Source organism: Pieris brassicae, chromosome 12, assembly GCF_905147105.1.
Source record: "Pieris brassicae chromosome 12, ilPieBrab1.1, whole genome shotgun sequence".
Classification (NCBI taxonomy): Eukaryota; Metazoa; Arthropoda; class Insecta; order Lepidoptera; family Pieridae; genus Pieris; species Pieris brassicae.
In genome coordinates, this window is record NC_059676.1 from 3221783 (window position 1) to 3235643 (window position 13861).

The window sequence follows — 13861 nt, forward strand, 5'->3', positions numbered from 1 at the left end:
GAATAAAATTACGCATCAAACATTTCCAATAACTATATATCTCGATCACATTTAATTAACCCAGATAATAGTTTTGACTGATATCAATATTAAATTTAATAATATCAGTCATTATAATACATAAATTTCATGAAAACACGAACCGAGTCGAAATACAAGCGCAGTCAATGTTTATTTACGTGTCAGCTTATATCGATTCCTGAGTTGCAGTCCATTGACATACATTCCGCGACCTTGTCCCCAGCGAGAACGCTGAGCAATATTTTCGCAATCGGACTATCTTCATCAACGTCGTCTATAATTGAAAATGTTACTGCCGTCCCGAAATTACTACCGAAACCACTCTTATAAGACCGCTGTATGACACACGCCACCCTCTCCGTGCAATCCATTATTAACCTTGACTTGCTTTTCTTCTTTTTTCTCTTAAAATATTTTATCATTTTTGAAATTACTGGCCACAACAACACTGCTTTCAGCCCTAACTTCGCGAACACCATAACACTTAGCGGTAAAAGCAAAAGTTTCCCACCAAGAAGCTTTAATAACACAATGACTGTCGCAGAGAGCATTATTTTGGCAGCACTTCCTAAAAGACTTGCAAACGACGATAGGGTATCTGTCTTTTGGCACGAGTCATGGTAATAACCGGAATCAGAATATGTTTTTCGTATATCGGGATAATAGTTGGAAGCGCCCGTAAATAAGTCGAGGAATGGCATCGAGGCAGAATGGTCAGTGCTAAGGGCCTGCTCCTGAGCTGCAGCCCGCGATAAAACGTAAAAAACAACTGCAGCTACGAACATGACTAAAAAAACTGTTCCACTTCTATCGGTGTATTTCATTTAAAACCTTCGCCGTGAAATCAATATTTCCATTTTAAAACGCGAAACAAAATAATTACTGGGGTAAGAAATCTTTGGAAAACAAGGTTAATAGATTTTTATTGTACGGTTATTTGTCTACTTCGTGACACAATTTTTTCAATTGAGAAGTTATAAGTCAAGAATCGTGAAAATATAATTCATCATTACATCGATTATAATATAAATACTAACAGACTATTAACAATATCCAAATTCAAAATAGGAACATTGTAGAATCTATGTCAGTATTATTATTATCACGTTTGACCATTGACAACAGACCAAGATAAGTTAAATTTGAACAAAAAAAAAACGAAATGGCGGGAAATATAGCGTATGTCAAATCTGTAAACAAATGCTTTTTTCGAAGTCTACGAGTCTAATATTACTTTTATTGATATTAAACATTTCCGGAATTTAAGAATGACACAACATTACAGTGTGCCGTGGTGTTCATCGGGTAAATATTAAATACAATAATTATTGACGGTCCTCTTATAGACTAAGTAATTGAATATTTAATAAGACCTTAAATATACCTTTCTAACTATAGTTGATAACACTTCTATATGTAACAGTGCTATGATTAATCTTCAAAGGTAAAATAGGACAGAATGGCAAGTAGGACGCAATAAGTGCTCTCAAATCTTTAAGCAGTACGTAAGGCCTCTGGATTTTTTAAAACTCTTTCTTAGGTTAACCATAAGAAGGATTTACATTTTCACCTTCAAGCTTTTATTACATAAGAGGCTCTCAATTTACATGCTCCATTATACACATAATAAAATATGAATAAAATATGCGAAAATGGGCGCCATTTTAAATTTTTACGTTTAATTAGTACTCGGTAATGCAACGGATATTTTAAGGACAATTGATAAATCTTTACTTTTTGACTGTATTGTTACTAATAATATAGAACTTAAGAATGTTAAATAAATTGTCGTACCATAGCTTTAATATAATGAGAACAAAAGCTTTCTCATAGTGATTATATTTATGTAGATCTTTGTAGCAAATATATATAGAGGACCACCCAAGTGAATTAGAATTAGTTTTTATTCAATATAGGACTTTTAAAAATTTTCACGTATTTTCTCTTACTATTTTGATAAGCGAGTTCCAATCCTTATTTCACTGAGTAGTCGAGAGTGGAAAATATTGATTTATTTACAAATTTGTATCCGACCATTATTACATTTCAAGATTCGATACTTAAGCTAAGTATGAATCATTAATCGTAATTTAAACCCAATATGTTTTTCTCATGTTGGGTTTAAATTACCTGAGTCATAGTTGCCGCGAAGTCTCGACTCTGCGTTTCACCCAAAACACATAGGTACGTCACAAAAGGCTGATCCTTGAAAAATAATCTTTGGAGCAAATGTCCCATGCCCAATCGGAGGGTTACAGCAATCTATGATTAAAATTGGATGTAAGATGGAGGCGGTAAACTAAAATTAGTACGGACACGAAATCATGTCCGTCCCTAATTCTTGCGACCCAAAAACCGAAAAGTAAAATGCAATTGGAGCATTCTGCCACCTGCTATGAAATGAATGACGAACGTTTGCGCAAAATATTAAATGAGCTTCATTACGTCGGCAATCGTGAAACTGCCCTGCATAAAATAATGTTAATTTAATTTGTATTTCTATATTTGATCGGCTAGGGTAAATAGTGAATCGTCTTTATGAATATTTAATCTTTTTAGTAGTAAGTAAAGTAATAACGTCAAACGTAAAATAATATTATTAACAACCTCTTTGCTGTAAAAATTCCAATACATTTTAACGCAATTAAACACCGAAACTTTATATGTAATACTTTCAAAATAAATAGATATTTCAATTACCTTTATTGTATTTTTTTATTGAGCTGGCGTTTAAAACACTTATATGCGAAAGTTAAATTTGGGGCTACATTAAACTTCGGTACTTTCTACTAGTAATACAGCACACACCTTCCAATTACCGCGAAACACTCTGGTCATTTATAAGCCCGAACTCTTTGAAATTAAAGCCTTTTAAAACAGTAGGCAGCCGAGAAAATGTTGTGAATACTCAGAGGCTAAAACTTTCGGGCATTAATTAAGCGCAATCCCACACGCGCTAAGTAAATTACAAAGCTCAGGTAAGCGTTCATTTGCTCCATATTTCAGTTCACGGAAGGAAACCACGAAAACTTTCCAATAGAGAATCATTTTATCCATCGCGGGAGAATATTTGCGACTATCATTATAAGGAAATAGCGAAAACGAAATATCCTAAGCGGGGAAAAGTGGTACCAACATTTGTGGTTTTCGTTATTGGATTAAGCTGTAAGTTTTACATACATAAATCATGAACAAATAAGAGCTAAATGTTACTTTTCTTATCAATGCAAACTTTGATGCCATACAAAATATTTGAGTCAATAAGTTATACTAAAAATATTAACAAAAATGCTATGTCTATCTATTTATCTCGCATTACTGGACAGACATATTTATGAAATCCTTTGATTACTTAGTATTTATCATATTCCGTCGGTATCTCTGCAGACACAAAAAGTGACTTTGTGTGTATGTGTTTACTTTCAATTACATTTTCCTTCTGGAAAGCAACTGAGAAATATAAAGCTACAAAAGCCAGTATATACTAAATCGCTAAATAAACCACTTAAACGACTAGTTTTAATATTTAAATAGACTTTCTTTTAGACCTCTCAAACCAGCCGTTTGACTAAAAGCAAACTTCAGTAACTAGCGTTGGAACTAACAAAGATATATTCACTGTTTTATGGAGCACGTCCTAATTTGATTAAGATGTATACCGAAGCCGGAATATGTATTCTTGAATCTTGTTACTTTAGTGTTTCTGTGCTAAGCCAAAATATTATCTATATTATGTATAAATACAATTTCAATGGCTACATATTTACCTTTTATGGTACCCGTTTTTATAGGAAAATCAGGTTGTAAAAGATAATCACAGTATTCTTTAGTTTGTGGACTGATGACATTGATTGATTGTAACAACAATTTCTGTATTAACACGGACAACCAAAATCTAGTTATTTGTCCTTATATTATAAAGTAGTAATATTAATTCGAAATTTAATTTATTGTAATAACTAAATTATCAAGCCATTACGAATTTCACGTAAATCCATGAATGCCTATAATTTAGTTTCACATTCGACCAATTGCGTAACCGAATTTGCCTCATTAACGATGAATTAACGCTGAGTTATCAAATTTATCAAAATTGAAACTTATGTTGATATTTTTATATTGAGAATGCAAAATGTCTATTGCTCTGGAATATAATGACTACGGGGACGATTTTAATGATATGAATAACGCATAAGGCCAAAAAATCGAAAAACAAGGGAAAGCTGTCTGCTGGCTTAATGAATCTAACCTGAACCTCTACCGTGTGATTGAAAAGTTATTATTGAATCTTAAGATTGGATTCAGAATCGTGACTTAGCATTAAGTAAGACTCCGGTCATAAGAAACATTATTTCATTTAATTCTGCCATCAATCATTATTACAAAATAAAATTAATTTTAATTAGATAAAGCGACTGCAGTATACCATAGAATGAACAAATAATATATTTGTGTTTTAGTGTTATATTACTACCGAGGCAGTTTAACTATAGAAAAGGTAGAAAAGATACTGACACAAACCCCGCTCGTATCATGTAAGTATGTTACATTTGGTTATTTCGTTAAAATGCTGACGTCTCTCGGATAAAGGCAAATGAATATTATATGTACCTAAATCTTCGGATACACAAAGGGCAAATCTCCATTAGGATAATGCAATAAGGTTTTGCTGGTTTACCGGCGAAGGGCTCTTTTTGCTTGAACATATTAATTATATTATATGTTATGAAACTTAAGCTATTCTGTGCAAGTCATTACCCTCAATTTTTCAGTTTCCCAACACGCGTCAGTAAATGAAGAATGCTGTTACAGAATGCAACGTTTGATGATGAAATTAATACATATAGAAAATTTACTTAGGTAAATTATTTAGTTAGAATTTATTATATAACAAGGAAATATAATATGTATTTGATTAAAGATCGCCTAGATCTGCTTCGTGATAATGTTTTTCTAATAGGGCAGCAGGTGATCGGCCTTCTGTGTCTGATACATTCCATTGACTTTTTTTGGTCCAAATCAATGCCGATTTCCTCATGATGTTTTCCTTCACCGTACGAACGAGTGTTAAAAACACATAGCCAGAAAGTCTATTAGTGCCGAGTGCCTGAGTCGTACGCTGAAGCAACTAGGTCACTGATCTATCTAGATCTATTATAGTAGAGAAAGTAGAAAAACAATATAAATAGTAGACAAAGCGATGATATATACGATAAATATACTATTACTTTTACTATTACTATACTATTCATGTTTTAAACGTCAGAAAAAAATGGTTTCCAAATAACGAAGTTCTCAACAAACAATCGATTTTAAAATCTAATTTGTTTTAGAGTAACGAAGGCGTTTATAAACTACTTTAAAACCAAAACCGTTGCTTTTCATATGTATATCTACAATTATTTCCCAAAAGTTATCGATCTAATGACAATAGAAGTCATATTTAACATCAAATTGTCATACGATGACTGTTTATATTATTTAAGTCAAACATTTGTACCGCTTTCACATTTAAATTATCATGGTTAAAATTACAGAATTCCAAAAAAGGGTCACTGTTACTAATCAATAGCGAGTCTTGATGTTAATAAAGTAAATTTTTGTTTGAATACTTTGGTTAAATAAGAATAATTAGAATTTTGGATTTTCCTCTCTATGGCAAAATTATTCTTGGCTTATTCTTTAACGCAAAGCCAGGGGTGACTTTAATGTGTATAGTCAACCAAATCAAACACATTCATTTAATTTAGGCTGATCGAACTTGCTTAAAAATTATCAATATCTAGCCTACTGTTAGGAGACTTCAAACATTCATAGACAACTGATAAACACTTCATTCATGTTATTTGTCGGCCTGTAGTTGTCTATAGTTAGAATCTACCTTAGTTTTCGTTAATAGAGCATAGCAAACGACTACTCGCTGATATAATATTTATCAACATTAACAGGTCCACTCAACGAATGCGAAGGACAATGCTTTCACAAAACTACGGAACAGGTACAAGTACTTTAATATTAACTTTTGTTCATCATTTTGTTGATGTGATACAAGTGCTGTACAAAACTGTAATTTTTTTTTAATGTTCTTTGCGTTTATGCTCCTGGATTCTATTTCCGTCGAACCCAGTGACGCGTGATAATACGTGAAAATAAGTAAATAATTCTTGTAATCTCTGTGTAATTCGGTTTAATTATATTTTATGCTTAAAGGATTACTGAAAATTAAAGTATATATATTATAAATATAAATGTTCTATATAGAAGGCGAACACAAATATGATAATTAATTATATGCTGCTCTGTACCAAAAGGAAAAATACTAGTTATAAACTTCCGACAAATAAATCATTCATAAATACGTACGCATGTATACATAAGTTACTAAAGAAAATTTCCCCAGCGACGAACCTATACAAAACCTAAAGAAACATATTTAGTCGTGTAAGAAGATTGTAGGCGAGCATCTAGGCACACATACTGATTAATTATGCAAAGATTCCTGTGCCTAGCTCACTTGAAGGGTCGCTCACTAGTTAGGGGTGAACTGAGTTTGAATGTTTGATATCTGGCCGCATTTCGTGCTGGCTCAAATCCAAGACCGCTTTGTTTATTTCTATTAGTCCTTTAAGACTACAAATTTAATGAACACTTCAGTGTTAGGCGTATTCGTTTAATTTTATAAATGGCTTCGTCTCGAGTTATACTTATATATTATAATTATACGGAGTGTTCTAAACCATAAAAAATGTGTCGTGTTTTATGTAGTACATATTATAAGGCTGTCCGACGCACTACGTCGTTTTTATTTTAATTATGTGTACTTTTATATGTAGTATAAATACCTTTATGTTAGGAAAATAGGCGGAATTCATAAGGCATATTAAAATATCTAAGTAAGTCTTCCAAGAATTGTTTGCTCTTATCGTGCCAACTTTTTAACGTATAAAAAAGTATTCGCATCAAAGTAGTACGAACACCTAAAAACTTTTAACTTAGCTTATTTTAACCACCATAAATCACAGCGACATTTCACCGAAAAAAATGGTGAAAGCTAAAAATAACTGTCGACAAAAGTTGGAACCGCGACAGGCTTGTTGAGCTAAAATACATTAATGCTGGGTCATTTTCAAAGTAAATACATATATCTATTACAACATCAATAATTATAATTATAATACTGCCGGCATTAACACACGGTACACTACCACAGGGTCCAAAGTTTCAAATTTTCTTTAAGTTTTCTATTAATCGCATGCTGTGGCAATCCAACTTCTTGGTAAAACAGGAAGAAGACACCTTAAGTGAACTAAATCTTGAGTTGCTACCTTGTGTAGTGAATATAAATGCAAGTGCGGTGAACTATATCTTAGATTAAATTATTTGCTAGTTTTGTAAAAAACTAAGTAAACATAATATTACTAGACTAGAAATAATAATTGTATAGCTTAGTTTATAATTCAAGACGCACTCTCTTTTGTGAACTTTATTGTAAAAACAAGTTTTTTTTTATTTTTATTATTATTATTATGTAGGTTTAGATTGTAATTTCCTCTCGCGAAGAAAGAAACCCTAGGCGAGACATGTAACATCTCTGCTATCTCTGGGACTGTCGCCCCTTATGTGTAATAATCATTAAAATACCTACCCAATATTGTGGTGATTTGTAAAGTCTTAAGTTAAAAAAAAAACTCAAAAATGATGGTAAGATTTTAGAATTAATATTATATGTATTCTGCTTTTCGTTTAGTATAAATAAAAAATGTTATTCTTTTTTATTTTTGTGTCGTGTTCTTGCTTATGAGTACATATTGCCACCCCGCGGCCATAAATCTAACATTTTACGTGTCATTAGCGTGGATATTATAAAAGTGAATATATTCAACACAGCGTAAATAAATTTATACGGAAAGCATGAACATTTACTACACGAATTCATTTCGAAGGATGTGTGCATGTGCTTCCGTTTCATTCCATACGCCCACGGACCGCTAGTTTTCTACACAAAATTCTTTCATAATATATCTATAAGTATAATTTATTTATTTGACTAGTGTTGGCCTAGTTCGATCTATTGCTCTGCACCAATGGACTTTCTTTTTATGTGCATATTTAAAATGCGCTCGAACAGTAAAGGAAAACATCGAAAGGAAACCGGCTTCTTTTAAACCTAAAAAATCGACGGCTTGTGTCAGGCACAGCTGATCACCTACATGCCTATTACATTGACAAATCAAGAAACAGATTCAGAAATCTGAGACCCAGACCTAAAAGGGTTGTAGCGCCACTGATTTATTTATTTCACTAGAAAACAATGCATTGGAATACATGGTCGGTGCACAGGCTGTAAAGGGCAGCAGCACTATAGAGTGGGGTGGGAGAGTTTCCCTCTGGGGTGTCATACCGCTGTGGCGCGCCGCACCGCCGCTCGACACTATACTGGCTTTGAGGAAACCAACACCATCTGATTGTTGGCCTTTTAGGTACGCTTTATACGAAAGCTTTTCGATTATATTCAGTAATTGAAATAATTCTAAAGCATTATTTTCCAGCAATTCAAGATAAGAATATTTGTTTAAGATAAGAAGATAATTTCCGATTCTTATAAACACCTATATGCAGGCAATGTCATTGCTCGGTTATTTTAATAATAGCATAATTTATTTAATTTATACTCAAACATCAGGCTATTTTTTTTAAAAAATGTTATTATATACATAAAATGTAAGTAAAATATCCCACCATCTGATCTACTAGACAATTTTTCTTCTCGGCACAATTACACAATTTAGATCCTTGACATACCAAATCCAAATCTTGCAATTTCCTCGTGCACTTGACGGATCTGTATTTAGTTGAGTGGAAAATGAGATCTTACAAAAGTGTCTCCATTAAGACCGTAAATGAGACGTGAAATTGATGTCATCGAATTAACATTTCGTCTGAGCGTTTGTTCCTATTAACAATTCCGCAAAACGTTATATTAGACCAGGGTTTGTGCCAGTTATCTATATAAAAATATCAGTGGTGCAAGCCGCCGATTTTTTTTGCAATCATGAGTCGCTTTATATGACAGAAGTGCAATGTAATTTAGACACTCAATTATTGTACATACAATATCTTCAGATATATGTAATTATATAGAGTTAATTTACGATTATGTAAAGATAATTTTAAAAAGCCTATAAAAACATTTTTGTTTGGTTTAATCCAAGTTACCGAAAAAGTTAAAGCATAAATTACTATAAAACTTCTTAATTTATTAACCTCAACACGCTAAAGCAAAGTAGAAATAAAGTATCTTATAATTTATTATTACAGTGGATCGACTGGCGAAATTATAATAGATGTTCCTCAATACGCTCAAGTGCACAGTATAAGTCTCGAACACATAAGACCAGACACAGCACAAAGTGCACCGAAGGACTTTATAGTTTACGTAAGTTTTATTTGCTGAACATTCGCAGAGTTAATGTAAAAATTATATCTGTTCTATTCTTTTATGACTATTAAAAAAACTATTTTTTATAATACATTGAAAAGTTAATTCGTGTCTAAAGTATATGTTGTCTCGTTTTAAGTAGCTTTAATGATAACCATACACATTTATAAGGGGTAAGTAATTAGGAATGCCATGAATGCCTATATTGTTTGAATAAAAAGTAGATTTTCCTTTACTGATGATTCTTTTCAGGGAATCCTAGAAAACGGTACCTGGATAAAAGCGACAGACGGAACATACTGGTATAATAAGCCCGCGAAACAATACTATTCATTAGACAATAGCGCTCCCTTAAAACGCATTGTTTTCAGAGTTCTGTCCAACCATGGCAATCAACAATATACTTGTGTTTACAGAGTTCATCTTTATAGCGATTCAAACACTTGATTTGTAATAAAATAAAGTGTTCTACTTTAATAACAATTGTCTTGTCTATTAAAATAAATAAGAAATTTTAATATTATATCCTACAGCTTTTAATTTAAGACGTATTACTTCTTTGTATTATACAAATTGATATGCATCAATCGTCTTTAGTGCTTATATTTGAAAGTAAATGTTTAAATTCTAGTGCGTCAAATTAAGATTTTGCTTATAGTTTAGCATAGGTTACCAAGATATAGCTCAATAGCACCAGTCATCCGCATAGTATTATTGGGAATAGGTTTAAAAAAAAATGTGTATCTAATGGGATGGGAATTAACGTCAGACGAAACCATACATCTGATGCGCGTCAAAACAAAGCGTGCTTCGACGAATCTAACAAAACGATCCGTCATTTCTTATTAGTCCATTGAAATGTTACAATTTGAGGGCCAAACTGAACATTTGATAGAGGACGCAATTCTATTTGTGGGACATGTAGGGGGGGGGGTGTCAATACAAGCTTAACCTCAAGTTTGTGGGGTAAGCGCTCGTCCCTGGCCGCCATATTGGAAAAATGGTTGAAAACACGTTTTTGGCTAGATCTCCTAAGGTATCGTACATAAAATTTGTAGTCACTGTAGCAAATCGCTGTACATTCATAGGTACCACGAAATGTTATCTTAAATCAGAAATACTGAATCTTCATCGTAAAACAAGAATGTGACCAACATTCTTCATTATTATCTTAACAGTTTAAAACTTAACAAGTTTAATGGGAATGAAGTAAACAACAGATTTAGTTTTTCAAATTTTTAATTTGTAAACACAATGTTTACGACGCGGCCCATCCTTGGGCAGAGCCTCCCCAAGATGGAGCAGGCGCAGCGACCACAGGCGCGGCGGTGGTGCCCAACTCTTCTTGTACCTGTAAAATAATTTTATTTAAAAAAATATTATACACATATCAAATATGCTGAATTAATAAAATGTGTAATAGAATTGAACCTGAATGATCCTTCTACAAGTTTTTTTCTTCATTTTCATTCATTTCTTCATCTTCTTAAAAACCAACTTTAAATATAACTGTCAACATTATTTACCCAGATACAAATATTGAAAATTTACCCACACTCCATAAATGCGTGACAAAAACTACTGAACCTTTGATGTAACAACTCGACTGTTCCGTAAGTTGAAATATACCCAATTTTAATCAATAGAAATATGACACATCCATGGAGCGATAAGACATGTCTTAGTTGTATGTCCAATAGTATAACAATAGATGCAATAAATACCTGAGCAGCCCAATCGTCTTGAGCAGCCGGTGTGCCAAAAGCTGGTGCAGCAACTGGAGCAGACTCCTCAGCCCATGAAGTGACTGGTTCAGGCTCGATCCAATCTTCATGCACCGGGGGTGGGACCTCTGGCTTAACAGCAACAACAGCCTAAAATGAAATAAAACAAATGGTAAGATTAAGTTTTATGTGCCAAGAATGTATTTAACTTTTCTTGTTGTTTCACATATAGAAATTTCACCTTTATAATAAAGGTCCCCATGCAGTTTTAGCCAATGAGACAACTGGCAATGTATGTAGATTTTGTGTAGTGCACAAGAGTGTGAGCAGAGACACAAAGGCACACACAATATATGCTTCAGAATTCTCAAAAGGGAAGGGCACAGGTATGTTATGTTCAAACAACCAATTTACGAAGTTAGGGCATCATGCAAAATTACACACACATACTCACACACACTCCGCTGGCTCTCTAACCCATTGGAACATTCCAGACCCCTATGGCAATTGACTATAAGTTTCAAAAGATTCAGATACCTGTTCCTTTGCCTGTTGTTCTTCCTTCTCGCTCTCTTCTGGGTCACGGTAGAAGAAGAGGTCGACTACTACATCCCAGCGTTGGTCACGGGCGAGAACTCCACGAAGACGCAGGACCTCTCGGGCGAGAAGCCACCACATCAGACCAATAGAGTGGGATGACTGAAATATATAAATTCTTCTTAGATTAAATTGGTCAAATTGGGATCTTTTCTTCTAAAATACTTATTTTTCCCGTAAAAAGAATAAAATTCTGTAAAAATAATAAAACTAATATAATTTGTTTAATAAAAAAAAGAACACATGTAAAGGCAATTAACATATAACATGTATGATACCAAGTGCTAAGGGTGCTATTTGGGTGGTCAATAAAAATAGCCGCCTAGTAGTACACTACTTACAATCACAATTTTTGGATTATTTTATTAGTTATTCTTAATTGTTGCATATTTAATAAAAATACCTTGGTGTTGCATGGGATAGCAATGTCGACAAATCTCAATGGTGAGTCTGTGTTGCACAGAGCAATAACGGGAATGTTGACGTATGAAGCCTCAGTAATGGGTTGGTGGTCCTGTGCTGGATCAAGCACTATAAGAAGGCGGGGCTCCCTGAAGGCAGCTTGAATCTATAACAAATAAGCTATCAATAAAATACTCTAAAATATATCCTGGATTTAGTTTATTTTAGAAAAATCAGATAACACTATAATCATTCCTGCAAGTGCAGTCAGTGGTTCCTTAGTTAAAGTTATCATCATGGAAAGTGGCTTAAAATAATTCATTCAAATTTTAAATAAATTCTCTAATTATGTTACCACCAAATGCAATATTTAGCAATTAGTTGTGTCACAAATCCCAATTATTATGTCACATATGAAGATTTGTAAGTGGTATTTGGCTTTGGAAAATAAAGACTGACTTTCTAAAAAAAAATATCTTGATAGTTTGTTTAAGTTCTAAATCAATATACATTGCTTGAAAATGTAATAAAATATGAAATTAATTTATTAAATTGATAAATTCCACAAAGCCAAACTTAATGGCACAATAAATTTGTACTTATAATTAATATGGCTATTTTCTTACGCCAAATTACCTGGTTAGTAAAGGCACCAGGTGTAAAACGTCCAGCAATAGGTGTAGCTCCAGTGTGTGCGGCAAACTTCAATACAGCTCTCTGTCCAAATGGACGTGATGAGATGACGAATACATCAGCTGGGTTTTCAATTGCAACAACTGCTCTGGCCGCCAAAACCAATTTCTCCCACGTGCGACGTAAGTTAATTACGTGAGTGCCATCTGCACGACGCTTGTACACATATGTTTCCATCTACAATAAAAATTTACAACATCAACAGATTGCGAGGCTCAAGATTAATTATTATGCTGTAATTTGGTCGTCAGTTGGGAGAATTGATCTTCAAAGATATTCAGATTTAAAATGGAACGGATTCTCTTGTCATCATATTATGGAAATTATGGTTTATTCGTTTCGATAAAAGATTGAGGTTAAGTACCTGGAAGTGAACATTTTCAGACCCAAGGTGGGTTGTCGCTGCAAGCATTTTGGTTACATCTTCCTCGTTGAGGGCTAAGTTATCTAATCCTCCCGACATCGTTGCGTTTATTTGAGTAACGACTAAACCTGGAAAATAAACACAAGTGTTATACTGACTGTTATTACCCGGCCACAAAAAGATACATATATGGAAAATCTAAAAAACTACTACATGTATTAAATACTAACAACTCGTCCTTTATTGTATTTGTCATTTTTAACACAAAATCGTTAAAGATTTCCAAAATAACTATGGATTTCGAAAAATACTCACGCGTATAATGCCACTGGGAGGCGATTGGATTTAAAAGAATTGTCAAAGTTCCATTGAAAGATCACCTGTGTAAATATGACAATGACACATACATAAAATTATGATACTGTCTAGTGTCAAAAGGATAAAATATAGTTTTATCTAACGGAGAACAAGAAAAAGCGTTTTTATTATTTACGATAATTTAAGTTAGGAAAACTTAAGAAAAAATTGTTAACATATAATAATAATAATATTTTCATATATTGGCGACACTGTCTAAGGCCGGTTTCTTGTAAATTACACTAAAGACTGTCTGGTTTTATT

At 33.2% G+C, this 13861-nt stretch overlaps 3 protein-coding genes across 3 annotated transcripts; 1 reads left to right on the forward strand and 2 right to left on the reverse strand.

The window, feature by feature from the left end:
* Positions 1-182: 182 nt before the first annotated feature.
* Positions 183-806, reverse strand: LOC123717566. The gene has a single exon (XM_045673643.1). The coding sequence runs from the start codon at positions 804-806 to the stop codon at positions 183-185; it is 624 nt and encodes a 207-aa protein (XP_045529599.1).
* A 7540-nt stretch (positions 807-8346) lies between these two features.
* LOC123717422 (sperm-associated antigen 4 protein-like) lies at positions 8347-9907 on the forward strand. Its single transcript, XM_045673407.1, has 3 exons — positions 8347-8501; positions 9340-9457; positions 9713-9907. Exons 1-3 carry the CDS (start codon positions 8347-8349, stop codon positions 9905-9907), a joined length of 468 nt encoding a protein of 155 aa, XP_045529363.1.
* Positions 9908-10681: 774 nt separating this feature from the next.
* LOC123717410 (40S ribosomal protein SA) lies at positions 10682-13663 on the reverse strand. Its single transcript, XM_045673393.1, has 7 exons — positions 13556-13663; positions 13241-13368; positions 12820-13053; positions 12185-12349; positions 11722-11883; positions 11185-11334; positions 10682-10811 (listed from the first exon to the last, which is right to left on the reverse strand). The coding sequence occupies exons 2-7, from the start codon at positions 13337-13339 to the stop codon at positions 10719-10721; spliced, it is 903 nt and encodes a 300-aa protein (XP_045529349.1). The 5' UTR covers positions 13340-13368; positions 13556-13663; the 3' UTR covers positions 10682-10718.
* Between the last annotated feature and the right edge of the window lie 198 nt (positions 13664-13861).

Bases quoted from the DNA above. Each gene is read 5' to 3' on its own strand.
- LOC123717566 (XM_045673643.1), bottom strand. From the start codon at position 806: ATGTTCGTAGCTGCAGTTGTTTTTTACGTTTTATCGCGGGCTGCAGCT.
- LOC123717422 (XM_045673407.1), top strand. From the start codon at position 8,347: ATGGTCGGTGCACAGGCTGTAAAGGGCAGCAGCACTATAGAGTGGGGT. The intron at 8,502-9,339 runs GTACGCTTTATA...TTATTATTACAG, and splicing joins TCTGATTGTTGGCCTTTTAG to TGGATCGACTGGCGAAATTA. The intron at 9,458-9,712 runs GTAAGTTTTATT...GATTCTTTTCAG, and splicing joins CGAAGGACTTTATAGTTTAC to GGAATCCTAGAAAACGGTAC.
- LOC123717410 (XM_045673393.1), bottom strand. From the start codon at position 13,339: ATGTCGGGAGGATTAGATAACTTAGCCCTCAACGAGGAAGATGTAACC. The intron at 12,350-12,819 runs GTAATTTGGCGT...TATTTGTTATAG, and splicing joins CTGGTGCCTTTACTAACCAG to ATTCAAGCTGCCTTCAGGGA. The intron at 11,884-12,184 runs GTATTTTTATTA...TATATATTTCAG, and splicing joins CTATCCCATGCAACACCAAG to TCATCCCACTCTATTGGTCT.